Raw genomic sequence first — 27,194 nt, 5'->3', positions numbered from 1 at the left:
TTAAAAATCTGTGATGCTTCAGTATTAAAATGAAAGTTCATTTTAAAAGACCTTTATTAATACCAACTTTTAAAACTAATTAAAAATATCTCAAATTAAAAAAAAGGTTTTCCTCTAACAGCTAAGAGGACAGAAGAGACATATCCAGCTCTCTCTCCTCATTTGCAAATAACAGGTATTTATTGATCGCTATCTTAGTGTGGCTTGTCTTAAATTTAGCAGAAGTTTTTGTGCTTTCTTGGACAGAGGAAAGAATGCTAAGAGTGAAGTTCCTTTTCCTACTCTATTGTGCCACTGAGCTTTTTCTTTCTGCAGGAGATACCTGCACTCCCACACTTCAGCACTCAGCGAGCTTTCTGTCAGGGAGCTGCTGGAGACCTTCAACTAGGAAACAGTAATATGAAGCTCTTGGTAAGGAACTACCTGTGTTCCTGTCTCCCTGACTGCCTAAACCATATCAAAAGATAATCTGTCAGTTAAGTGTTACAGGAGTTGTGGGATTATGAGCTTTGCCTGCTTAGAAAGCTAATTCTGCATTTGGCCTTGGAAGCTTTCCCAGCCGCAGCAGGATTGCTAGTGTGTCTCCCCAGCCAACTGGAAAGTCTAGGTTATATGTCTGGGTGAGAATTCAGACAGGGAAAAGAAGGTCTAGGGAAACAGGAAGCAAAAATGACAACAGATACCGGAAAGATCCAGCACCCTTGAAGATATTCAAAAGCCACCTAGAAACAGTCCTGGGCAACCAGCTCTAGGTAGCCCTGCTGTAGCAGGGGGGTTGGATCGGTCCCTTCCAACCTCAACCATTCTGTGATTCTGTGGGAGAAAAAAACCCCCACTACCAAATCCCAAAACTCTGAGGCTTAAACAGTGAGATCTTAGCATCTAGCTAATTGGACAATACACAAGCATGGACAGCTATGCTATCTTTAAAATCTCCTTTAATAAGTTCTCTTTTTTATTTATATTGCTGACAGTCTTGTTTCTTTTCTTCAGTCCTCTTCTTGGTCTACATAGAGCAGTGACAGTTTGCAGGTCCTGTTGTGGTCAGGTCCCAGCAGGTCTGGAAGTACTGCTGCTTTGAAAAGCCAGGCTGTGCAGGGCTATAGAAACATATGTTCTCGTTTTTGGACCATGGGAGGAAGGCATCGTTTTGCAAAGTGGGGGACCTTTATGTGTCGGAACAGTCCTGGGTTCTGGTGAGGTTCGTGAAATTTTACAAGCATCCCCATGTGATGGGAATCATTAGAGCCACTACAGAGAACCTGCATCACTGGCAATTACCCTTACGATTGGGTGATCCTCATTAGGGTGATTAAACTAGCTTAGCATCATATTATTTAAGTGGCACCAGGCAAAGCAGCTGTACTTTGCTGGAGATGATATACTAAAACTCTGAGCCGACACGAATTTTAGAAGACTTCCAACACACTAAAAATCCAAATAAACAAAGGCCATTTTTTAGTGACTACTGTAGAAAATAAACACTCTGCCTCACCGAGACTGGGATGAACCGTGAAACTAAGCATGTTCCAGCAAAACCATTAAAGAAGTCTACAAGCTATTGCTTATGTCACAGGGTGTACCGTGAACTCTCATCACAATACACTTACACCTGACCTCCTTCTAGGTAGAGGAATGAGTTTTAGGTCAGTAAGGAGGACTATGAAGTCAAACAGCAGTCAATGGCTGTGGGAGTGGAACTCATGATCTTCTGACTCCTGACAAAATTCGTCCTTTTCTTTAACGGTTTCTGAACCGGGAGAGGTTTGTCTCCTGCATTTGCAGAACACTGCTTGATTGGGAGCAGACAGCCTGATTCAGCAGATGCGCTGAATGTTCCCAGTACCTAAGCATTCTTCAAAGCTGTTTTGTGCTTTAAAAAATTCTTCTGAAAAAATAGGCTATGTCTTTTTTACTGTTTTGCGGGTTTATTTTTTTTTAAACAGGCAGATGCTGGTACAGCAGAATCAGTTATTGCAAAGGAACAGAAGCGTCGAATCCCGACAAGCGTGTTTTTTGTTTGTTCTGCTCGAAAGAGAGGGAGAGAAAAAAAGGTGGTTATGACCCTGCTTCCAGAAAAGGTGGGGAACTAATTACTTTAAGTGGAGAAAGAATAAATACTGCTTCTTTGGTGTAGCCATTAACGCGCTGCTCCCTCAGGCCAGCTGGCAATTTCCCATTTTGCCCACCGGGTTTTGGCCGAGGGCCCGTAGCTGCTGGAGGGAACCCAGCACAACCTGCGAGCAGGGCGCACCTACACGGCCGCTCGGGTTATCGTATGAAGATGCTCCCTGCCGCTAATGGGGAATTTCATCGCTACCGTAAGGAAGGCAGCACTTTAAGATTCATAAAGAACGTTTAAAAAATTCGGAAAGCTGTAGTCCCTGCACCCCCATTCTCTGCTCTCCGAGACTCGCTTCGCCCCCCCGCCACCCTCCACCAGGTGAAGTTCGCGAGTGCCGGTCAGGTCCCTCAGGCCGGGCGGCCCGCCCGGCAGACGCCCAGCCCGGGGGAGGGGAGCCGGGCGGGGTCCCGGTCGCTCCTCCGCCGGGGACGCAGCGCGTCCCCGGGAGGGCAGGGGAGCGGCGGCGGAGAGACGGAGACAGAGCAGCCCCCGCCTCCCGCCCGCTCTCCTCCCCCTTCCCTCGCTCCCGCCTTTCGTGCGCCGGAGCCCGGGCGCCAACGGCCGCAGCGCTGACAGGAGCCCCCGGCCATTGGCTTCGGGAGCGGCGCTGTGGCGAGGGCGGCAGCTCGAGCCGCGGCTGTTCCCGTCACCAAGGCGCTGCCGGGCGCACGGGCGCGCACGGACGGACAGACACAGCGCGGGCTCGGGGGCCGCCGCTGCAGCTCTTCTCTTCCCCGCACCATGCTCCGCTCCAGGCAGCGCCCGCCCGCTGCTCCCTGAGGGGAGACCGCCCGCCGCCGCCCCGCGCCCAGTTAAGCGGGCGACCGGCAGCCGGCTTCCCCGCCCGCCCCCGGTGACCTGAGTTAGCTCTGTCCCGGGGACTCGGGGCTGCCGCCCCTTCGCAGCGCTCCCGCTGTGGCAGCCCTTGGGCGGCGGGGGCGCGAGCCGCGTGCAGCCTGAGAGACCGCAGCCGCCGCCGGGGGAGAGGAGCTCCAGCCCCCGCCTCGGGAGCTCTTCATGGCGTCTCACCAGCAGACCAGGATCCAAGCCTACCTGGAGAAGAATAAGATCGGTCCCCTCTTCGAGGTAAGCTGGGCTCTCTCCGGCCGGCTGCTCCGCGGTGGGGGGTGGGGCTGCCCCCACCATGGCCGCGGCTCAGGTGAGCGCAGGGGCGAGGATGAGTTCCAGGCGCCGCTTCGGCGTCTGCCCGGCCGGGGAGGGCAGGGCAGGGGGTGCCGGCGCTGCCCTGCCCTTCCCTGCCGCCCCGCACCACGCGTGTGCCCTCGTCTCCCTCCCTCCCTCGCTTCCCGGCCACCCGGCGGGCGTGCCCCGCTCCGTCGCCCCGCCGCGGACGCGCCGCCCTCCGCTTCGGACGCGCGGGCCGTGAAACAGGTGCCCCTTCGCCCCGCCGCCCGCCGCCCCGCTCTCTGGAGGCGGCCCCGGCGGAGGCGCGGGGTGGTGGCGGGACGGCGGCCCGGCCCCGGCCGCCCGGCTCACCTGCCGTCAGCTGGGGGGGGCCGGTGCTCCCGAGCCCCGCCGCCTCCAGGGCGGCAGCACGGAGCGGCGAGCCGGCCGCGGGGCGTGGGCGCCGCACGGCCCGCGGGCGGGACCCGGGGCGCTGTCCCTCCGCCACCGGCTAGCGAGGAGGGAGAGGGGGGTGCCTCGCCGCCGGGAAACCCGCCCTCGGGACCGGGCACTCGTCCTGCGAGAAGTCCCCGTCGATGGCGGTTTCTGAAATTTTGATCTGCGGTTGCGCACTTGGGAGCCGTGTTTTTACTACAGGTTTTTCCTTGGTCTTACAAAGATGCGCTTACTTGGATTTGTTGATGCACAGATGTGCACGTTTTACTATTTCTGTGCATAGGCTGTGAATACTTAGAATTTAAAAGAATACTAGAGCAAGCTTGACTATTACCGTTTCATCATCCTGTTTCTCATACAGCTTTTACATCTAAATGCACATATATTATACTCTGGCAGTAATATCCCAAGACACGAGTCTCCCTTTTTCGGTATTTAACTTGTTCCCAATCAAGCTTACTACGTATGAAGTCTTTTTATTCTGCTGTGGTGGATGCCTTGTCTTCAGCATATGTTTTGGGTAGCGTTTCCAGCTCTCGTAAGAAGGGTTCAAATTTTGTTAAAAAAGTGTTCACCAAGGGTCAGGTTTTATATTTTGCATGGTCTGAGGCTGTTGTGATGGATTATGTTGCCTCAAGTGTCAGAGGTGTTAGGTATTTTCATTTTGCAATAAAGAAAACCCCGTTTGGTGGAGCGGTAACTGAGTACTAGGGAACAGCAGGTGGTATTTCTGGTTCTAGAATTCATAGAAATGCAAACATTTGTGCAGTTCAATTTCTGAATAAAAGACTGTTCAATCAATGCAGTTGCTAGGGCCATATACGTAACTCACTCCTGTATATTTCAATGGGAATTAAGGGCCTTGGAGTTGTTGAGGAGTTAGGCATTTGACAGCTGTCATTTTCTGCTAAATTTTTCTTAACCCGTTGTTTTACACATCAAAATTGAAATAAACTACTTGGCATCACTGTTCTGAGTCACTGTTTTAACCTAGTTTTTTAGTAGTGTAAGATGCTCATCTCTATTCTTTAAATAGTAGGATGCTTTAGTTATCAATAGTGGAGGAAAAAAGTTGTATTTGTTACAGCGTTTTCATTTATCACTAATTATTTCACGAATCACTATAATGTAGGAATTTCGTCGTGGTAGAAGGAATCTGTGAAAGGCTCTTTGCATAACCTTGCAGGCTGTCTACAGTTTGTTAGTGCACTCCTGTATACCAGGAAAAGATTTTTACGTGAAATCCACTTAGGCCTGAACACTAGGGAGTGGATTTAAGATATAGGGCTGTAGCATTCATGTAGCTGTTTAAAGTTATTTTAATCCATAACACTGGGAGGAAGAGGATCGTCATTTATACCTCCTTCACTTCATGATTAGCCATTTGAAATGTATATTTCATTTTGGTGATATATTTTTTGTTCTCTACGGTTTGTTGAAGATCTACAGCCTGTGCTTGATCTTGTAGTCCTTAGTAAGGTGAAGACATGTATTTGAAGTTGACGGGAATTGATCAAAGACTATGTACAGGGTGAAGCTTATGCTCTGTACTGGTATTCCTATTATATACACATTATGGTGTATCAAGAATACAATGTGTTCACAGTCAGCTATACTCACTAACGCGTCAGTTTTTCATGTCTCTAAAAGTTTTGACACATTGAGAAGAGAGACCTGTGCTTTGTCTTTCATTCAGGAACAGCTAGCATTTTCTTACACCACTTCTGTTTTTAATGCTAATTAATCACCACTTGTCATGGATGACAGCCATCTTTTTTTGCAGTGAGTCCTGATTTTCTAATACCAAGTCAGAACAGAGTGGACTTGGATTCAGTTTTCTGCAGTGTTATTTGCTGAGCAGGTTGTGACTGTAACTGCTCAATATATTCTTCAAGCGAGCATTTTAGGGAGTGCATAAAATAAAACTGGATAATTGAGGGCAATCTCAGGAAAGAAGAAAGTGGAGAGAGGACATGCAGGCTTTCTGAGATGAAGGCGGCGATGGTGATATATGGAAAGATCATATTGCATACCTGCATAACGAATGATCAGTGATCAGGAGGATTTTCCACCACAGATCTCGGACAATTAGGCAGGCACCGATAGCTGATGGCTGGAACACTTGGCAGTTTCCTGATGATGAAGTACAGGTCCCCTGCATTACAGTCAAGAGCAGTAGATGCTGTTACTTGCTAGTTGGTCATTCTGTTCCAGTTGCTTGCAGTTATCCTGGTAGCGTCTCTTTTCTCCATTCTGTCCTGTATTTGTGGCCTTCTGTTACCGTGGTTAGGGCTTTTTGTACTCCATTAACCAGCAGTATCTACTTAAGAACATCTGTTCTTTTGGACTTAATTTTTCTTTTTTTTTTTTTTTTTACCTTCAGTGCATGCTGCATATGCAGATGAGTTCAGTTTTATTTGTTTGCTGAAGTTTTGTATGGCTTGACACTTAAATTATCTTTCTAATTTGTGTAAAAGAGAAGTATTCAAGAGAAGTGGTGACGTGAAATGCAGGAAGACTGTAGGCCCTCCCGTGGTTAAAAAATTGTTTGCATGTCTATAAAGAAAGGTAGGAGTAACCTTCTGGAGAAAGAATTAATGAGCTTAGGCTGACTCAGCAGGCATCAGTCTTCTACTGACTACCAGTACCTGTTAACAGAAGATAGTAGGAAGTCCTATCCACTCAGCTATGAATGGTAGCACACAGATTCACTTGATTCCAAACATTTTTTACTAATTAAATTCTTATTTGTGGCTTAGAGGTGGGAAGGAAGGTGGGTGGGAATTAGTGTGTACATCTGAGATTGTGTCAATTTTGAGATTTAAGACAGATTGCAAAACAACTGCGATACTTCAGCCTCATTTCCCCCTGTTGAATGTAGGTCCTCAAATCATGTTTTTTCAAAACTGTTACTTCCCTGCCATTTCATCTTACAGGTGCCTAAGGTTTTTGCAGGTAAAATTCCTGTGAACCTATAGGTTAACTTCTAAATGTCCTAGGCCATGCACGTGGTGTCAGCACTAACGGTAAGGTCTTAAGTTAACCCTTTAAATTCTGTCAGGTTTCATAGAATCATAGGTTGGAAAAGACCTCTAAGATCATCAAGTCCAACCATCCGCCCAGCAATACCATTCCTACTAATCCATATCCCGAAGTGCCACATCTACACGTTTTTTAAACACCTCCAGGGATGGAGACTCAACCACCTCCCTGGGCAGCCTGTTCCAATGTCTGACCACTCCTTCAGTAAAGAAATTGTTCCTAATATCCAATCTAAACCTCCACGGACGCAACTTGAGGCCATTGCCTCTTGTCCTATCACTAGTTACCTGGGAGAAGAGACCAACACCTGCCTCACTACAACCTCCTTTCAGCTAGTTATGGAGATCAATAAGGTCCCCCCTCAGCCTCCTCTTCTCCAGACTAAACAGCCCCAGTTCCCTCATAAGACTTGTTCTCTAGACCCCTCACCAGCCTCGTTGCTCTTCTATGGACATGCTCCAGCACCTCAATGTCCTTCTTGTAGTGAGGGACCCAAAACTGAACACAGTACTCCAGGTGTGGCCTCACCAGTGCCGAGTACAGGGGCATGATCACCTCCCTCCTCCTGCTGGCCACACTATTCCTGATACAAGCCAGGATGCCATTGGCCTTCTTGGCCACTTGGGCACACTGCTGGCTCCTGTTCAGCCAGCTGTCAACCGACACCCCAAGGCCCTTTTCTGCCAGGCAGCTTTCCAGCCACTCTTCCCCAAGCCTGTAGCGTTGCATGGGGTTGTTGCGACCCAAGTGCAGGACCTGGCACTTGGCACCACTGCTGAACCTCATACAGTTGGCCTTGGCCCATCGATCCAGCCTGTCCAGATCCCTCTGCAGAGCCTTCCTACCCTCAAGCAGATCGACACTCCCACTCAACTTGGTGTCATCTGCCAACTTACTGAGGGAGCACTCGATCCCCTCATCCAGATCATTGATAAAGATGTTAAACAAGACCGGCTTGAGCTGGCTTACCCTGTTCTGTGTAGGTTTTGTATATTGTGGGTTTTTGCTTTTTTCTTTTTGCTTTTGAAGGCCTAGACATCTTTCTGTAAGAGATTATTGGCATTTGAGAATACTGTTGTTAGACACCTAGTTTAGATTTGAGGAATGCCCTTTAGAAACGCCTCTCTTCTGCAATTTTTGTGGTAACACGTAGCATAGCACTACCTGTTTTTTTTTAGATTTTTGTCTCTTTACATTTCACTTGGAATGTAACAAGAATTCTAAATATGAATTATTTCTGCAAGGAAGCTTCACTGTTGTTTTTTTCCATCTTTTAAAAATGTTAACAGGAGGTGTGTGCCTAAAATTGGCTGGGACAGAGTATTCAGAATCAGCACCCACTCATTTCTGTCTGAGTGAAGTATTGACCCACTTTGCTTTTCAAGCATCCAATCCAGCAAATTCTTTTTGTGTGCTAATAATCTCAATGAATTATCCTGCTGCCTGTGAATATCCATACATCTAGACTTCTGTATGACTGTATCTTTTCAGCATCCAGTTGTGTTCTTATCTGGGTAACCTGACAGTTTCTGTGAATCTGAAAGCTGGATCAGCCCTCTTAAGAACAGATTGCAATAAATCTTCAAGAGCTCCAATATAAATTTAGTATTTTGGAATTTTCCTATTTATAAGACTGCAACTGAAAAGCATCCGGCAGGTACATTGTTGTTATGCAAACCAGAAGACTGTAATTTCTTTGAGTTATTAAATTCCAGAATAACTCTTCTCAATATAAACATACCAAATCCTTGGTTACCTAAGAATTTTTCTCGAAGTAATGTGGGTTTAGAACTATAATTTTTATTCTGAACAACATAAAGGCTACGTTCATATTCCCACACTTACCTTGTTTTCGTTTAGCAGACAAAATTCCTGAAGCAAATATAATAGGAAACTATATATATTTTTTTTAATTTACGGTGTTTTTTTCCTAAATGAGATAGCGTTATTGGTGTATATTATGCACTAGCTTCCATTATTTAATTTAAATAAAATAACTATGCTGCTCACTTAAACCTTTATACCTCCTAATGCACCTGTTTGGTGACTAACAGTACAGTGCACCTTTGAGTTAGTCAAAGTTTGGGAATGAATTTTGGAGTTTGGACTGTCTTCTGAAGCAACGTTTGCCCTCAGTTCTTAAATACATGAATGTAGACACAGTCAACTTTAATGTCTCATTTACCAGTGTAAGATTCCTCACAGTATCAAATTATATTTTAAACTGCAATATCTGCAATGTGAATGATAGGGAAGCTCTCAAAGACTTGTTTTGTTTTGAGCTTGCTGAAATAGTATTTTATTTTATTTTGGTGTAATGCTTAATTGGTTAGATTCTGTTGCTAGCACAAAAGGGTCTGTGTTCTGGATGATGTGAATTTACACAGAAAAGCATTTAATTTCAGGCAGCTAGATGGAGCCTTTGGAAGACCAAGTTTTTTAGTACCTAGACATCACGAGCATCCTTTTAGGTACTGATTGCCCAGTGGCATTGTTTCAGCCTGGCAGTCTGTCTTTCAGAGGAGCCAGTATTAGCTGTTTTTCAAAGGATATGTGGAAACCAGCAGTGGTCTAGAAATGCCGCAGTGTTACACAGTGGGGAGTAGGGACTCATATGTAAGTTCTAATTTTTTCTGTTGCTTGCTACAGCAGGACTTTGTGGTAGCCTTGATGTGCACTGAAGTAAAAGACCTATTTAAGGAGAATGAAAGTCAAGTGGAAAAAAAATGGTGCAGAGATGTCCTTTGCTTTTCGGAGAATTCACTGTGTCTTCTGATAGTTGCCTTAGTAAAGTTGTCTTTAAGAGAAGACAAGTGAAAAACCCTAATTAAAACTATAGACAGACCCTTTTCCATTAACAAACAGTTCCATGAGCAATGGCTTTATGCTTTTTGCTGGGGATTCATGGTGGCCAACAAGATGTAGAAGTGGTCAGAAATTTCTCTGTGGATGAGGCATTCATAATTCTTGTCTCTTGTTGAGTCTGGGTTTAAGAAAATACTTTATTCTTGAATGAGGAAAATCATGTTTTGGTCTTGCAACATGACTATCTCTCAACATGTGAAAGAACTTGCATTTTTGTGGTGTCTACTCCTCTGGGAGTTTGTCTTAATTTAGTCGAAGGTTTAAAAAAATGTTGGAAAGAGACAGTGAAAGAGAACACAAATACAGGTATGCATTTGTGTGGTAACATAGATGATAATCATATAAACCTTGTTTCCACAATGCAAAAACATTACTTTCCTGAAAGTGAAATGTGGGCTTTCTTAATTGCCTTTTTAAAAAATTCCTTGTGGGCACAAGACGCACAAAGAAATAGAAACCAAAGTTATATTCTTCATCTAATAGCAGAAATTACATTTGAAGAATTGTATCTAAAATACAGAATGTTAAAATGAAAGAATCATAATCACTTCCTTTTGTTACGGTAACTTTTAATGTTTTTAAACTCTCAAAATGACAATTACTCTATTTCTTGAGAGGCGGAGTAGAAGGGATAACTAGCTTGCCGTAAAAAATAGCCGAGAAAGTGAGAGGCAGTTCTCAGTTGAGTTGCTCTCACCATCATGTACCAGCAGAGCCTGGCTGATCAATGCTAAGTCTAGAGCTACCAAATGTTCCTGTTTAAAATAAAATAAAATAAAATGCCATTGCTCTAGGACATGCTCTGGGACAATGATGATTTTGAATTTTTGTCTGGAAATGAATCAGTCTGGATGAAAATAAGCCCATTACTACTGCTCTTTTTTCTTGGTGTTTTGTCACATTATGAGGTCTCTTCCAAGTTTTGGGTGATACTGACGCATGGTGTTAATTAAACCTGAAGTAACCTCTTCAACTGTTTTGTTTCTTTTGATTAATCCAGTCTTTCGGTACAAAGGACAAATGTAAATGTGAAATATTAAATAAAAAACTTTCATGGCTTTAACTCAGTCTTTAGTTTTTTCTGTGTTCTTTGCTGTTACTGGTTTATGCTTTTCCAAGGGGGCTACATGCTATCGGTACCCCCGAGTCAGCACAGTCTCCGCCTTCTGGTTGTTTTGGAGCTTCTGAGAGGGAAAGCAGCAGTTAGTACCTTAAGCGGCATTTCTGCCACGTGCGATGTGCTTCTTTACTGGTCTGGAGCAAGTGGATTTCTTAGTTAGCTTCTTTATCTTGACATTGACTAGAAAGACACCTGTCATTAGTGCTTCCTTCTTTTAAAAGTGTTCCTTTGTAAATGGGAGTGTTAAAAAATTGAATTAGAAACATAATATTTAAGAGCAATTTAACATCATGTTCTTTTACAGTTTACCTCTAATTTTGAAGGTCCAATCAATACTTTTTCCCTTTTTCAATGTCTTTTCTTCCCACTTGGTACTTTCCATTTTCTGTCTTGTTTATGTAATGAAGAGGTAGGGACAGATAATATCTCATTTTCATTTGTCTAGTGATTAGGGGTTTTTTGTATAGTGATTTTTACTACTTTAATCATAGAATCATTAAGGTTGGAAAAGACCTCTAAGATCATGAAGTCCAACTGCCAACCCTCACCACCATGTCTGCTAAGCCATGTCCTGAAGTGCCATATCTACACGTTTTTTGAAGACCTCCAGGGACTCCACCGCTTCCCTGGGCAGCCTGTTTTGATGCTTTACAATTCGTCTAGTGTAGATATTTTTCCTAATATCCAGTCTAAACCTCCCCTGATGCAACTTGAGACCCTTGCCTCTCATCCTGATGCTGTAAGTCCGCAAAAACCAAGACTCTCTAAAACTTTTTTGGGAATTTTAGGAAGCAAGCAGTCTTTATTACAGCACCGGCTGCACGGGGGATATTTCCTCTAGCGTGCGTACCACGTATCGAAGCAGACATCCCTTTATTCCATTTCTGATCAGTAAGCTTCAGCCCATGGGGCAGTGCCATGCTGCCAACTGGCTACGTCATTTATGTTTCACTTGGTCAGGACTTTCGAACTGTACATGTTCAATGAGGAAGGGTCTGGGGGTCTTTCCCCCAGGGGGTGTGATTTTTAGTATTGTAATATATGTTAATGAAGGATAGGTTACTTTCGGACACTATTTTTCGGCCAGAACCAGCCAAAACTAGCTAAGCACTAACAAGCAGTCTGCTCAGGGTCTGCTTATCTCCTTCTACGACAGTTTCCTTGGTTTAAAGGTAACACTAACTCTTCTAAGTAAAAACAACAAACTCCTATTATTCTAATTACACAAGGGCCTTTATGCGGGACACTAGCTCTCACAATTATGCTAGGGCCTTTATGATAACAGTCCTATCACTGGTTACTTGGGAGAAGGATTTGGCCTGTGATACTTTATTTTTTTGGGAAAGCATATGTACTTTTGTATGAGTGAGGGGTAATGGAGATGCTGTGTTGTCTCTGGACTTGAGAGGTGGCATCAAGCATTTTTATGTTCACCAACTTTTGGAACAAAGACTACACAAACCCCTTAATGTCTGTAATATCCAGATAACAATGAGATGTTATTGACTCTATATTACCCCCCCTTGCACAGATGCGCACTCTCTTATGGTTCAAGCTGTGAAGTATGATAGAGGGATATCTTTTGTGTTAAGAGAAGATGCTTCTCTACCTGCAACCGTAAGAAACAGTTAAAACCTCGCTGAAAGCAAAATAGTTTTCAAATAGAATTGTTAGGAAACTGTTTGGCCTCCTGACTAGGGCAGTGTGCTGTTTCAGATATTACTGAAGGTGATGGAAAGCAGCACTTGTTTAATAAGAGGAGCAAGGATTCGTGAGCAAGGATTCGTGAGCTTAATTCTAGGACACAGGAAAAAAACAGGATCACTTGAAATGCACACCTATGCCTGAGCCAAGACAACCCAACATTCGTATCTGCTCTCAGTATAGAAGGTAATATCCTTTTAAAAAGCTTGCAACAGTCACATTTTTGATGGCCATAAATTTTATGTCAGATACCATATGCCACGTTGTATTCATTTCTCCTTCGGCTACTCAGTTTCACTGAATACCTATTTTTAGTTCCATCCAGAAGTGTTCAGGCAGAGTCATTAGGCTGAAGTCACGATGCCCCTCTGGTTTTGCTCTTCGGTTGGTTTGGGCAGCTTTCTTTCCCTGTTCACATAAAATTCAAGTATTATCTTTGCATTAAACATAGAGTTCCCAGTGAAACACCTGTTTTGAACATAGCTTTATGTAGCACTGTGAGGAAATGTGTTACAATTATAGGAAATGCCCACGCAAAATGAAGAATGTATGTGAACTGACCCATGATAAGTAGACAGCTATTTTACATTACCCACCTCTTACAAAATCTCTGTCCGTACAGAGCATGGAAATTGTTACCTTCTTGTGTATTTACATGAAGCATTTTTTCTCTTTCCTCATTGTGCCAGCTCCCTGTAATATTTAATGAGTAAAATCACTCTATTCATACACCAGATTTCTCTATAGTGGCTGTAACAATATGCTTATCAAGCTCTTTTGTTGGCTTTTGGAGGAGCTGTTTTCTAGGACAGGAATCATGAGATTTTGGGTCTTTCAGCTGTGTTGGAGCTTTTTTAATTGAATCATTCCTCCTCTTACAGCTTGGTTTACTCCAGACACTCTCATGGTTTCGTACTCAGAACTGCAGGTCGTGAGGCTGATCTAATAGCCAGTTGCTGCAGGTTCTGTTCATCTTCATTGGTGGCTGCCTGTTCCTGTTGTTCTTGTTCCAGAACTGGCAGTTGTCTTATACTACAGTTACCCAGTTTGGGAATATGAAATAGAAGAAAATGAAGTCTGTAAAGACGTGAAAAGTGTTCAGTTGGTTTAGCTTGGTGGGTCACCATGTAGTCTGATGAGGACCATTGGCATTGACTCAGAGGAGAAAATGTAGGTGGTCAGAGGGTGAGGGGAAGGAGAGGAGCGCAGCTGCCTTTTTCTCCAGTAGCAAGCTGCTAGATGGGCATAAGTGATCTCCAAATCACTCCATGAGTTCTAACTCTCAGCCCTGTATGCCTGGAGCTTGTATGCCTAAGTTAACTTCATATGGATCTTGCCTTTTAAAGGTGCAGTTCCCCATAGGCCAGGAGAATGTCATGGAGCCCAGCCCAGTCCCTTCTGTAAAGGAGCAGAGAGGCAATTGAATAATTAAGCAGGATGGCCTAACAAATTAGGAGGAAATGGACCATATGAATACACTGAGTGTGACAGTGAGAATGGATAGGAAATAGGATGACAAAGATTAATGCTACATTGCCAATGCGTTCTTTTTCTTGTCTATGTTTTTTCCTTATAATGTCAGTCTCCACAGTCATATGGTTACCTGGGATCTGTACTTTTTTAAAGAAAGGTTCTAGTGCTTATGGTTGCTGAGAGTATGACTGAAGGGTGAGAAACACAAGGCAAATGCAAGAAAATATAACTTATTATCATCTAAAGAAATACACGTTTTGCGGGGTCTGTCTCATACTTCTAGTACTTGGTCTTGGCAATACTGCTTGGGTTTAGATTTGCCAGGGAGTTAAAGGTGTCCTTAGCACTATTTTTAACACTGGCTGCTGTGCCTCAAGCTCCTTCATCAAGGTTGCATTGCACTCCAATTTGACAGGCATTGTGTCTCTGCTGACATCTGTGAGTGGAGACGTAAACTGATGATTGTGAAGGATTCCTCTGGTCAGGTATCTATCTCAAAGAAAGGAATTCTGAATGATAAGTTCTGTTTTTCTTTTGGTGTGCTAATGCAGAAAAGCTGCTCTCTATTGTTGATAGCAGAATTTGTCCTCGAAGCCTGAATAAGTGGAAGCTGTCTTTTCTGGAGAGTTGGGAGTTGGTTCATGGACCTGAAAAGGAAGGGTAGTTTCATCTGTAGATGGCCTCAGGAGAGAACCTGTGGAAGCAATTATGGACAGGGCAGTTAGGAATAAAAAAAAAAAAAATTATTAGGCAGATTCTGTGATAGTTTTGTAGATATGCAATTGGGGGGCATGGGTGTGAGTAAGGCTATATTTTCATTTGAAGGAGAAGAAAAATGAGTGACAGGAGAAGATTACTGGATTTCTGTGACTGGCTTTACTGGGATTTCTCAGACTGGAATGTCTGTCTGTGTGCTTCTCACAGGAGCCACCCCCTTGTAGCCCCCCTTGCTACCAATACTTTGCCATGCAAACCCAGAGCAATGTGTTATGCAATGGGACACTCCTGAGAATCCCATGTGCACTGCACAAAGATCCTGCATAAATGCAGTAGGTGCTGTATGTTCATCTGCAGACACATTGTATTTAACTGCGTATGTCCAGACCAGTTAGGCATTACACGCTCAATACACCCAGTGTGACCTGGGTATTGATCTTCCTAAGCATTCTGAAGAATGGTGTCCTTCCTGCCTAATCGGGGCAGAGTAGAGATGACCAGGGAAACACAAGCTGAGGACAAAACCGAGGTTTGCAGATGCAGAAACTCCTCTGAGTGTGTGCCATCGTGAAACACCACTCATAATTGTGCTGAGGATGAACTCTGCACAAGACTAACCTTGGAGAGATGGCAGGCTGCAACTCACTCACTGTCTTTTTAAGACACATCGTTTTTCATGATGTAGAGCCCCCAGAAAAAAAAAAAAAAAAAAAAAAGGTGTTTCACAGCTCCTTCTAAGTGTGCCCTGGTTCAGAGTAATGCCAGTAGATAATAATGCCTGGAGTCTAATACGAAGTGTAAGATAGTGAATCTGTTCGGAGACAAAGGCTGAATGGAGACTTCCAATATGGAGCAAAGAGGAATACACAAAGAGGAGACAAAATTGCTAGAGTGCAAATTTAACCTTGATTCCTGATCCTGTGAAGGAGGAATACCTGAAAGAAAAAGATAACAGGGGAAAAAAAGGATCAAAGGTAAATAAGAAACTAAAGAGGAATTATTTTATTCTGTGTTTCCCTATCATAATAGAAAAAGGATTAGAAGAATGAAGTTGGCCAAAATGAAGATCCACTTAACATTTACTTAGACACTGAAGGAAAAAGTTAAGAAGTCGGGAGAGGAAATAAAATATATAGTAGTTAGGGCACTGAAATGGCAGTCAGTTACCTGACTGCTGTTCCCAATTCTGCTACTGCTCTCCCACTGCATTATCACATATTATTCTGTGCTTGTGTTTCCTCTTTCTTTGTCCGTCTTGTTTATCTGCACAGAGGCTGCAAACCCCTCTGGCTCTTACAGTCTTCACGTGGTTCAGGAGTTTTCACAGCAAGGCCCCGAGCTCATTATGGCGCTTCTGCTTCCTATTCTTTGTGCTGCCTCAGTGCCTGGTAGTGCTATTAATCCCATTAATTGGTGCCACACATTCAAAAAAATGGATTTCTCCTCCCTTCTCCCCTGCTCAGTGTGGCAGTTCAGAGCATTGACAAGTCTCAAGGCTGCAGCGCAGTCCATGTGAGCACGTTGTGTTCCCACAGGGAGCCCTGCTGCAGTTGGTGAGGCCCTGATTTACAAGAGGAAGGCCTTCACTGGTAACCAGGCAGATTTAATCTAACATTAAATTAATAGCAATCAAATCATCAGGAAGCTTTAATTGGGCAATCACTGTAAGGGTTGGGAAGTTACTTTGCTGTGTCAGAAACAAACAAAACCATACACCAGTGATTTGCAGGCATTGTTTTCTAAATAAAAAGCATTAGAAAATAAGATTAATAGTGCTGTGGCTGTTATTAAAAATAGCTCCGTGACCCCAAAACCTATCACATCTTCTAAAATTACCCAGATCTCGGCTTCTAGAAATGATTTTTAGTTGCCTAAGCCATTGCAGTCTTGATGGTAGAAGTGCCTGATGAGAAATGATGGACCTGACTGCAGTTCTAGCTACAATTCCATTATCTGTCCTTAAAAATTACCATTGCTACCCATTTAAAGTTTTCAATTGTTAAAACAGTAGTACTTGTTTAAACATCCACTTAAGGCTCTAGCTTTCTTGTAAAATGTGCTCCTTTAGTCCTTTGTTTCAAAACCTAAGCCAGAGGTTAGCGAGGGCACACTGACTAGATCCATGGTGACAGTTTACATGGAGGAGACAGTCAAAGCGCAAATGACAGGTTTTAGAAATATACCAGTTTTGTGTGTTGGAGTTACCTTTTTTGGGCTAGAAAGTGATCTATAATCCATATAATGCAATTACTAAAACTTGTATTTTTTGATTACTTCTTGTAAAGCCATTATTCTTGCTATTTTTTTCTCTTGGAAAAAATATTTATTCACTAGTTTATACTTTTGTTACACAGAGACCAATGTTAAGATTTTTTTCTTATGCTTTGCATAATGTAAAAATGGCTTTAATACTGCAAGCATATATGTAACTTAACTAATCTATAACTTATAGAGTGGAAAGTATCCTGCTTATGTAAGCTGATATTTATTTAGCTGTCCCCATTATCTCAGACCTACTTTATTTGTGGGCATCATATGATAAGTGTCAGCCTTAAGTCTGTGCAACCAATGCACTTGTCCTCCCAGAGGCCAAACAGAAGTGTCCCAACATTCTTTCATTTCAGAGACTTTTTTTCAGCTCGGTATTGACATAGTTCTCAGTTTTCAACTGCTCTTTAAAGCTAGTGTGAGGGAGACTTTTCACATTACTTACTTAGGTGAGGATTCTTTAAGGACTTGGGCAAGCAAGTAACTTCTTAATGGAACAGATCATGAAGGTAAACTATGTACATGCTTCAGCTTTTTTCCAGTAGCATTACATGCGAGCCTGCATTTGAATGAATCTCATTTTCAGCCATAAGTGCTGGTATTATACTGAGAGGTACATAAGAAAGAGATCAAAAAATGTGATTAAAAGTACTTTGATCACTTATACTTTAGCTTAAGTCTCTATGTATCATGTATTGTGTTTGTCCTCAGGATGCAAGGTAAACTACCTTAAATTCCTGCGTAATGACGCATTGATGAGCAGATGTGAGTAGGTCTGAATGTAAAATCTATAGCTATTAATTTTGGAAGATAGGGATTGACAGCAATGTACGACTTAGGGCTGGGTAGAAATATTTTATTCTTTGTTTTGTGTTGAAAAATACAGCTCCTTAAAGGGTTAAAGTTTGATAAATTGAAATCTTTTGTTTAGAGTTTTTGTGAAGAGTTGACTTTCAGCTGAACTTCCTCATTTGGCTGAATTGCTTAATGGAAATTACAGTTTGAATGTCTCTTAAATGTGTGTAAGTTCTCTCCATGGCTTGACTATGCTGAGAACAAACTGATAAATCCAGGGTGGAGAAGTTAGGCCTTAAATACCGATGACATTAATTCCGTCCTCCCTCTCCATGGTTCTGTTTCACATTGTGGAATTATTGGTAAAATGAAGGTTTTACATCTGAAAATTTAGATTTATATGAAAAACGTAGCAGTGTTCACCCACTGAGGAAAAGCATGAAATAAAAAGGAGCTCTGAGGATGGGACACAGCTGCAGCAGGCATGCGAGGAATCCACTAACACAGCAACTCCCTGCAATGTACCATAGAGGACGGAACGGAGTGGAGACTCCATGGCCCTGCTCCGTGACGATAAAGCGGGAAGAAATGGTCCTCTAGAACTGATAAGCAGCTCATCTGGCCCCCTGAGCCAACAGGTTTTCGAAACCTTGCCAAAGTACTATCCTCTCGTGAACTTTGCTCATTTTAATATCATTTTAATATCAAAACACACCTCCATCCCAAAGGCTACCCGCCTCCGAGGTGCGACCACCCCTCTTCGAGTCTGCGCTCTCAATTTTTCGTAAACTATACCTTTAAACGTGAAGCGAGAAAATTTTACACCAATCATGATAAAAGGTATGTGTGACTACAGTCACTCAAACTCCACCTTAAAGGTAGAAAGGATATAAAAATAGCCGGGGAAATGGAGGATTTTCGGAGAAGAAGATAACACCGCGGATCTTCGGAGGAAAAGAAGATAACACCGTGAGCAAGTCAAGGGAAACTCCACCTCAGACTGCCTCCGACAGCCAGGACTGGCCGACAGGCTGAGCCTTGCTTCTCCCCACCTTGGGATGCCTGGGGTGAGACTTAAACTAAGCGCTTTTCTCGGGAATAGTTACTCCCTAATGTTTATAGCCAGGCTGTATTATTTATAACCTTTTCACGCGTTTTATATTTGCATGTGCTTTCTTGCAGACAGCCACTATCACCAGCAATTCAAAAACCCCATGTTGCACAAATAAAACTGCACTGTTTAAGTAGCCAGTTGTCACAGTTTCTCGCTGAACGTGACCAGATGCGGCCGTGCTAGTTCATGAGCACGACTGGACTGAAGGTGCAGACTGCTATTAGTGTATCCAGAATCGTGGTAGTTTAATATACATAATAAACGCGACTGGACTGGTAGTGGCAAATTGGACATCGCTCAGAATTTAAACCTAGCCGCACCTAGCCTCTCACTCTGGTGAAGAGAGTTAGAACGCAAGGGGGTTTATTTTCTGACAAATTAACGTGACACACATTGACCAGCAGTGATCACAAATACAGTCCATCCATATAAAATTAAATCACTACACAGGAATGCAGAGGTAGGATATGTAGGAGGGTTTTTTGTTCGTTTGTTTTCCAGAGGTAATGTCAAAAAAGTCCATTGCTGATGGATATAAAAGTGAGCATTGGTATTTGGGTAAAGCTAGATTATTGCTTTAGATCTGAAAAAGAAGCCTATGAGAATAGACTGTTATGCCTGTGATGGTGTTTCTTTCTGGAGATGAACTATTAAGTCGAATAGCTGTTCTCAGAACCTTGATAGAAGTGTTTGGCCAGATTTTCAGACTGGGAATAGGTGGATGTTTATTCACTGGAAAAATATTGCTGTATCTTATTTATGCCACATTAGCATTTGTGTTCAGCTCTAATCAAACCATAGATACTTTACGGTTTTTTGCAGTTTTTGAAAATTTGAAATAATTAGAAGAATTTGAATTTAAGATGTTGCAAGTAATAGCTGTTATACTGCAAAAGTGCTGGAATGATTTTTCCATGACAGTGCATTGCATATACAGTGTTTTTGTCTAATATTTAGGCATATGAAAATTTACCACAGTATTACACAGACCATTCTTGTAAGTTCTTATAAGAATAGGTACAATTATAATAATCAAGAAGCCTTTCTCATAGCATCTTTTTGCCCTACATTCAGTGGAACATGAGGTTTATTTCTTGTAGTTTTCTATGATATAGAAAGATTTTGTAAGACTGATATACATCAATAATATAATATATATATATATATATTTGTGAGAAATGGGGATGCTTTCTGTGCCTCCCACCAGCTGGATGATTCTTGCATTTGATCCAGTACTTGAGCATTATTTTTACATTTTATACAAAAACTGTTCAAATAATGACATTCAAGTTGAAAGTCAAGCTGAATGAGCGTTACTGGATGTGTTTTTAAAGGTCTATGTGATTACTGTGGTTTATGTAGAAGTGAACCACAGTAAGCTTGTATGAGCAATTATAAACCTAATTTTCAAGTGTTTGTGATGTTTGTTTTTTTACTTAGAAGCATACTTTTGCTTTAACATAGCAAATGAGGTTTGAAAAACAAACATGAAGTTCATCTAAATAAAAAATGGAGACGAGAAAACCCAGTTATGTGCTGTTGTAGTCCAGGGGCAGTTACAGCCCCAGCCTGAAGTAGAGTCTGCAGCGTCGGTGCAGCTGTGTAGTGCTGAGTGTTTAGAAATGTGCATATGTCATGGGAACACCTCTTCTGTTAAACATGTGCCTGGCTGTAATCCGTTGTATCTGATATCCGTCGTATGTTGTCAACAAGTTTGATGTTTGCCTTTGTAGAGTACAACAGACACACTGTTCTTTCACTTCTGCTTATCAGTTGTCTTTTGCTGAAGGGTCATTTCCTAGGGCACACTTTTCTGGGCAGGATTATAGGACATCCAGTCTCTGAGGAGGAAGTGTCTCGTCTAAAGCAAGTCTTCCAGTGACTCTTTCTGTGCAGAAGTTGCATGGAGATCTGGTCTTCCTCATGGTGCTCCAGAGGAAGGGACATGCTTTGCAATACGCCGAGTCTGGAAGGCATGGGAGTAGGGCGAGAAGCTTCAATCTCTTCTGATGGTGATCAGATCTCTCTCTGGTTTGTAACATCACCTGTATAAATGCAATTCTGCACTGGCTAAAGGTAATTTTTTGAGTCTGTGATTCCAGCAGCCAAACCTGGGTGAAAAAAAAAAAAAATCATTCAAGTTACAGTTCCACACAAGATATTGTAGTTGTGTTTCAGTATAGGGAATTGATATTTGGATGTGGAAATAACTTGATTAATGCAGGACTGTCCTGAGACAAGTGTTTAGATTGAATCTTTGACATTACATCCTCCAGGATTAAAATACAATACAGTATTTCTTAAATGAAAAGCTAAATGTTACTTAAATACCAGTACTGTTCTTTATATGACTACTGAATTATGCCTGCCATTTTCTGTCTTCCCATGCCTTTTAGGGAATATGATGGTGTCTTTTTTTTCTGGGTATGTTTTAAGATGTGTAAATGGGATGTAATAGGTTATCCTTCCTATATGTAGTTATATCAATTGTCTGCTGAAAAACTCCACTATCTTTGTATAGTATTTTCTCCTGCTGGCCGCTACAAGGAAAAGGAACTGTATTGTGATAGAAATTGTACAGACATATTGCAATCAAGAACTTCTGCTCAACAAATTTTGAGTCTTATTTCAAGGCAGCACAAAGCCAGTAGATGAGGTAAGCAGGTAAATGTGTGGAGGGAATCTTGGAGGAACGGTAGTATGAGCATGCATTTTCAGAAGGTAAGCTTGGTGCCTGCTTTGCAAGTATAGATTTTGCTTTGTAGGAGCAGTCAGTTAGGCAGCTTGTTGTTCATCTCTGTTCATTCTGCGTCAGAATGCAACTCATTCTGGAGGTCGTCATTAAGTAAGTGGAGGAAAAGAAGGTTATCAGGAGGAGTCAGCATGGGTTCACCAAGGGGAAATCATGCTTGACCGATCTGATAACTTTCTACGATGGCATTACTGGCTATGTAGATGAGGGGAGAGCAGTGGATGTTGTCTACCTCAACTTCAGCAAGGCTTTTGACACTGTCTCCCATAACATCCTCCTAGGGAAGCTCAGGAAGTGTGGGCTGGATGCGTGGACAGTGAGGTGGATTGAGCAGTGGCTGAATGGCAGAACTCAGAGGGTTGTCGTCAGCAGTGCAGAGTCCAGTTGGAGGCCGGTAACTAGTGGTGTCCCCCAGGGGTCAGTACTTGGCCCAGTCTTATTCAACTTATTGATCAATGACCTGGATGAAGAGTTAGAGTGTACCCTCATCAAGTTTGCTGACGACACCAAACTGGCAGGAGTGGTGGATACACCAGAAGGCTGTGCTGCCATTCAGCGAGACCTGGACAGGGTGGAGAGTTGGGCAGAGAGGAACCTGATGAGGTTCAACAAAGGCAAATGCAGGGTCCTGCACCTGGGGAGGAACAACCCCATGCACCAGTACAGGCTTGGGGTGGACCTTCTGGAGAGCAGCTCTGTGGAGAGGGACCTGGGAGTGCTGGTGGTTGACAAGTTGACCATGAGCCAGCAGTGTGCTCTTGTTGCCAAGAAGGCCAATGTTATCCTGGGGTGCATTAAGTAGAGTGTGGCCAGCAGGTCGAGGGAGGTTATCCGGCCCCTCCACTCTGCCCTGGTGAGGCTACACATGGAGTACTACGTCCAGTTCTGGGCTCCCCAGTTCAAGAAAGATGAGGAACTACTGGAGAGAGTCCAGCGGAGGGCCACAAGGATGATGAGGGGCCTGGAGCATCTGTCCTACAAGGAAACGCTGAGGGAGCTGGGCTTGTTTAGCCTGGAGAAGGCTGAGAGGGGATGTTATAAATGCCTATAAACATCTTAAGGGTGGGTGTCAGGAGGATGGGGCGAGACTCTTTTCAGTGGTGCCCAGCGACAGGACAAGGGGCAGTGGGCACAAACTGAAGCACAGGAAGTTCCGTCTGAACATGAGGAAGAACTTCTTCCCTCTGAGGGTGACAGAGCACTGGAACAGGCTGTCCAGGGAGGTTGAGGTGTCTCCTTCTCTGGAGATATTCAAGACCCGCCTGGGCGCGGTCCTGTGCAGCCTGCTGTAGGTGACCCTGCTTTGGCAGGGCGGTTGGACTAGATGACCCACAGAGGTCCCTTCCAACCCCTGCCATTCTGTGATTCTGTGTGATTCTGTAATCTTCAGTAGACTCTGTATTCTCCTGGGTTCAGTCCTCAGACTGGCCAGGTCTGTGTATATTCAAACCTTGGCACTTGAAGGGCCTGCTTTCCCAGAGAATCCCAGATGGCAGCCTGGGGATTGTTCCACAAGTCTGGGCCATTTTTAGACAGAGACAGAGACTGTACCTTTCCAGGGCTCAGGCAGAGCAGTGAACTTGGTAGTGCCAGCAGGAAGCAGTCTGGGAACCACGGAAGGTAGCTGGAGACTTGTAGACTGTGGGTAGCCCTGCGCCCAGTGTTAAGATTTCCTTCCCCTGGCAGTTTTAGTACTGTCACTCTCATACCTGATTCTTCGTGGTTCATGTCACACTCAGAACCTGAATACTTGAAGTCTGTGCTGTTTAGGTCAAAATGGACACTTATGTGTCTTTTTCCCGATGTATGCCTAATCTTCAGTTTGTTTTTTAGTTTGACTATGATGGGATAGTAATTCTCAGAAGTTTCTCTGCTTTGAGCAACAGAAGTATCTATTTTAATTTGACTTGAAATAAAGAGATTGTCCGTGAAGGCAGAGCATGTTAGAAATCTGTCAGAACTTTGAAAATTACATTAAGGGAAGAAAGATATCATTAAAGAAGTTTTTGTGTCATCTTACTCACTGACGGGGAAAATCATACAAGTAATTTTAGCTTAACTGATGGATGATAAAACTGCATATGGAAGCAATCACAGGTGGATTTTACTTCCAACTGAACTGGAATTATTAATATGTCTTCCCAGTTGGGGTTGAAGATAAATTCAGGTACACTGATATCCAACAGAAATAAAATTGTTGCCAGTATTAAATGGTAGGATGTAACACATGGTAGTACACAAAATGCTGGAAGATCCCCAAGAGTATAGGAAAAAATTAGTCAATATTGATTTTTATTAGTTAACATAGTTATTTAGCTACTCATTATAACATTATAAATTCATGTATTTATAAAAAATTTTATTGTTGTATCTATAGGCTCATGGCAAACGATTCCTGTATCCTTGCATTTAAAGAGACCAATTCTTTTCATTCTGATTTCATTGTGGGTTTTGCCTTTTTTTTTTAATGGCAAGGTTCAAGTTCATCTACTCCTAAATGAATGCAGGTTAAAATGACTGCTAATGTAAACTGTTACTTTTAATAGTAAATGAGATTTTTATAGTTTTGAATCGCAGCTAGAAAAGCACTGAGTATGAGCTACGTAGAATGTAACTGAACGTGACTCTGTGTTCTCAAAGGCATTTGAGACCTATCAGGTATCTGCTTGCAGCTAGTCTGTAGTGGCTTTTGGTGATTATTCTGCCAAGATACTGTGCATCTTGTGTTACCTCTAAAAGGCAAATCAGCGTGACCTTTCCTGTGGGGGGAAGAAGGATACAAGTAGCTTGAAATCAATCAAGCAACTGTTTAGATGTGAAATAACCTTTTGTCTTCTTAAAAAGCTATGTAAAAACTACTCATTAGTCTTATTAAAGGAGTTACAGCCACATATGCAGTAGATACATTCTGCAGATATAAAAGAACCCTTTGTATTTTCCTGTGGTGAAAATGAATTTCCAGACTTTTTTATGGCAACAAATTCTGACCTTTCCAGTTCAGAAATCTCTGTCGTATTGGTGCATATTAAACATTTAGTTCTATTTAAAAAGCTGATTACAACATTGGTGTGAAGTCTTATGAGACCAAGTCAATCTCTCACACGTAAATAATAGGAAATTAAGATGCATATCTGAATAGATATTCATCTATTCAAAGTGTATGAATAAAACTTGTAATTAGACCAACAATTGTTTAGCTTCTGTACTAAAGGAACGTTTCCAAATGGCATCATTTAAGTAAATTTTAACAATCAGGGAGCATCTGTTAACTTCATTGGAATTTGTTTGGTGATCATTACTTGAGCAAATTTAGGGTTAATTTATGTAGGCAGCTAAAGTCGGGATAATTAAATCTGTGTTAGAACTTTCCTACTTTGTACTCTGGTAACTTGCGTTCTTCATTTTGTGTCACTGTAATTGGTGGTGATTATTTGAACTTCCATGTGAATAGTTCAAAAATTCTTGGTCAAGATTAAAACAAATTTGAAAACAAAATTTTTATGATTATTTTGATGCATAGAATTTTTAAAGAATATTCAATTTCTTTGGCTACACACACCGGACAGCAGAACTTCTAAAAACATCATCTCGTATTTGTCTTTCTGTACAACTTGAGTAAATGTAATATTGTAGTGATGAAATTACTTGTATCCTTTTTCCACAAGAGAAGTAATATGGATTTGCCTTTTGTGGATAATGCATGATCTACAGTGCCTTTTTCCAAAAGCTGTCGGAGCAGAATGTCTGCTAATGGACACCTGATAGCTTTGAGTTTTAATTTTTCTGCCAACATGGACCTGACTGTCTGCACCTTAATCGTGTCTATTATCCTGTGGTATATATGTTACCTGTTAATTGCATGTGCTGATGAAACCAATGGAAGACATCCATCTGGTAGTTTCCAGAGGCAAACTTTGTATTGTGGAATGAGCATCAGGCCAAAGCTTCATTGAAAATAAGACTTTAGTGTCTGAATGGGATTTTGTTGTGTAAAAGTGACGGTAACTTAAAGACATACCCCAATGTTCATACTTCTGTGATTGCAGTTACGGGATTTTTCAAGACCTCCTTTTTTAAAGAAGGCCAACAAAGTAATAATCATTGAGGGTGTGATCCAAGGAATGATGTGTGTTTAGTTACAAGCCAAGTTAGTCGCACTGTTAGGTCGAAATGCTGCATGAGTAGTAGTATGCGTCTCGAAATGGTGATCCAAAAACCGCACATACTAAGCAAGAACTCCCCCACAGCACTAAATGCCAAAGCACAGAGCAATGTCTGAAATACTAGCCAGGTCTAGAGTGTCAAGGTGCAGTTGAAAGCAGGTGTTGCTGTGCACATAGGCGCAAGGATCTGAATACTTCCTGAGGGATGATGCCAGCAGTGTTTCAGAGATAATGATTCCCTGTTTTCTCTTCAAGCGCAGCTAGAAGTGAAACAGCTCTCCACAGTGTCAAAGGATTGTGTCTGTATTTGATCTAAATGCTGTTTAATACTAGCCAATGGACTGTCAAGTTGTGCTCCCTCTTATGTTGCTGCCTGAATTGTCTACCTGCCTGTCTGTCTGTCTTACTGTGCAGTAGCATAGGTTTAGCAGGCAGCCTAGAAAGTTTTTTCCCTGTGAGACATTACAGCCTTGAGTTTAAGACAGTAGCCTGTGTGGTGAGGGATATGGGTTTGAGTCCCCTCAAGCTGATGGTAGCCTTCTATTTTATCTGTTCCAGTATCCTAAATGAGCACCAGAGCTCATATGCAGCTGGCAGGTATTGACTTTACTATATTTGTGAGACGTCTCATATTTGGCACGTGTTAGGGATGGTCAGAAAGCCCCAACTCCATCAGACCTCTCAGAATCTTGGGTGCTAGTATGTCCAGTCTTCAGCAGGTTTTGCAGGATATGAAAAACTTGTTGCTGGGAAAGTTCTGTGATTTCCTTGGAAATCTCTTGTAGATCCTGTTATCTTTAGCAACCAAGTTACTAATCTCCACAACTGTTTACATCCAAAGACTCTATTACATGGTCAGCTGATCCCATAGTGGCCTTATAAAACAAATATTCTAAATTCTTTTTTGTGTCCATAAATTTTTAACTTTAAACATGATATTTAAACATGGTAAACGTTGTTTTTAAATCTTTAAAATGATAATCTTTTATACTTAACAGATCTCCAACTTTGAGAAACTTAAACTAATCTGTATGAATTCAATCCTATTCAGAAACCTGAAATCCAATGTCATTATCACCTCTCTCTTCCTATAAACGAGGCTGCTTGGCACAGCTTTGTATACAACAGAGATACAGACTTTGTTCATGTTAACCTAATGTTCAAAGGTACTTCCCACTTGCAATCTTGTGCAATCCAGAGTTGCCTATTCACAGTTGTTATTTTCATTATACTTCATAGCATTTTGCCCCAGGTATTGCATTATATTTGCATGTGAAAACACCACCCAAAGCCTTAACTAAGGAGGCAAAAATCTATTTACTTGGTTTTTTCCTTTTTTTTTAGAGCATTCAGGCCACTTTAGCAGATCAGGATCTGTTGTCTTTCTAAAAAGCACTGACTAAGGCTTTTGCTTCTTGAGTTTAAAATATGATCAGAAGAGATGGTCACAGAATCCCTCTTCTATTCACTTGCTT

General features: G+C 42.4%; 1 protein-coding gene across 3 annotated transcripts in view; it reads left to right on the top strand.

The window, feature by feature from the left end:
• The first annotated feature begins 2,534 nt into the window (after positions 1-2,534).
• The window catches only part of C3H8orf34 (chromosome 3 C8orf34 homolog), a 194,852-nt gene continuing 170,192 nt past the window's right edge, over positions 2,535-27,194 (top strand). For all 3 annotated transcript variants that reach the window (XR_012763426.1, XM_075416033.1, XM_075416032.1), the window contains exon 1: positions 2,535-3,211. Coding sequence is in view for 2 of the 3 variants with exons in the window: in XM_075416033.1 (XP_075272148.1) it covers positions 3,143-3,211 (69 nt within the window). In the remaining variant the exon portion in view is untranslated. The remainder of the gene's footprint in view (positions 3,212-27,194) is intronic.

Source organism: Opisthocomus hoazin, chromosome 3, assembly GCF_030867145.1.
Source record: "Opisthocomus hoazin isolate bOpiHoa1 chromosome 3, bOpiHoa1.hap1, whole genome shotgun sequence".
Taxonomy (NCBI): Eukaryota; Metazoa; Chordata; class Aves; order Opisthocomiformes; family Opisthocomidae; genus Opisthocomus; species Opisthocomus hoazin.
This window is presented reverse-complemented; position numbering and strand designations above follow the sequence as displayed.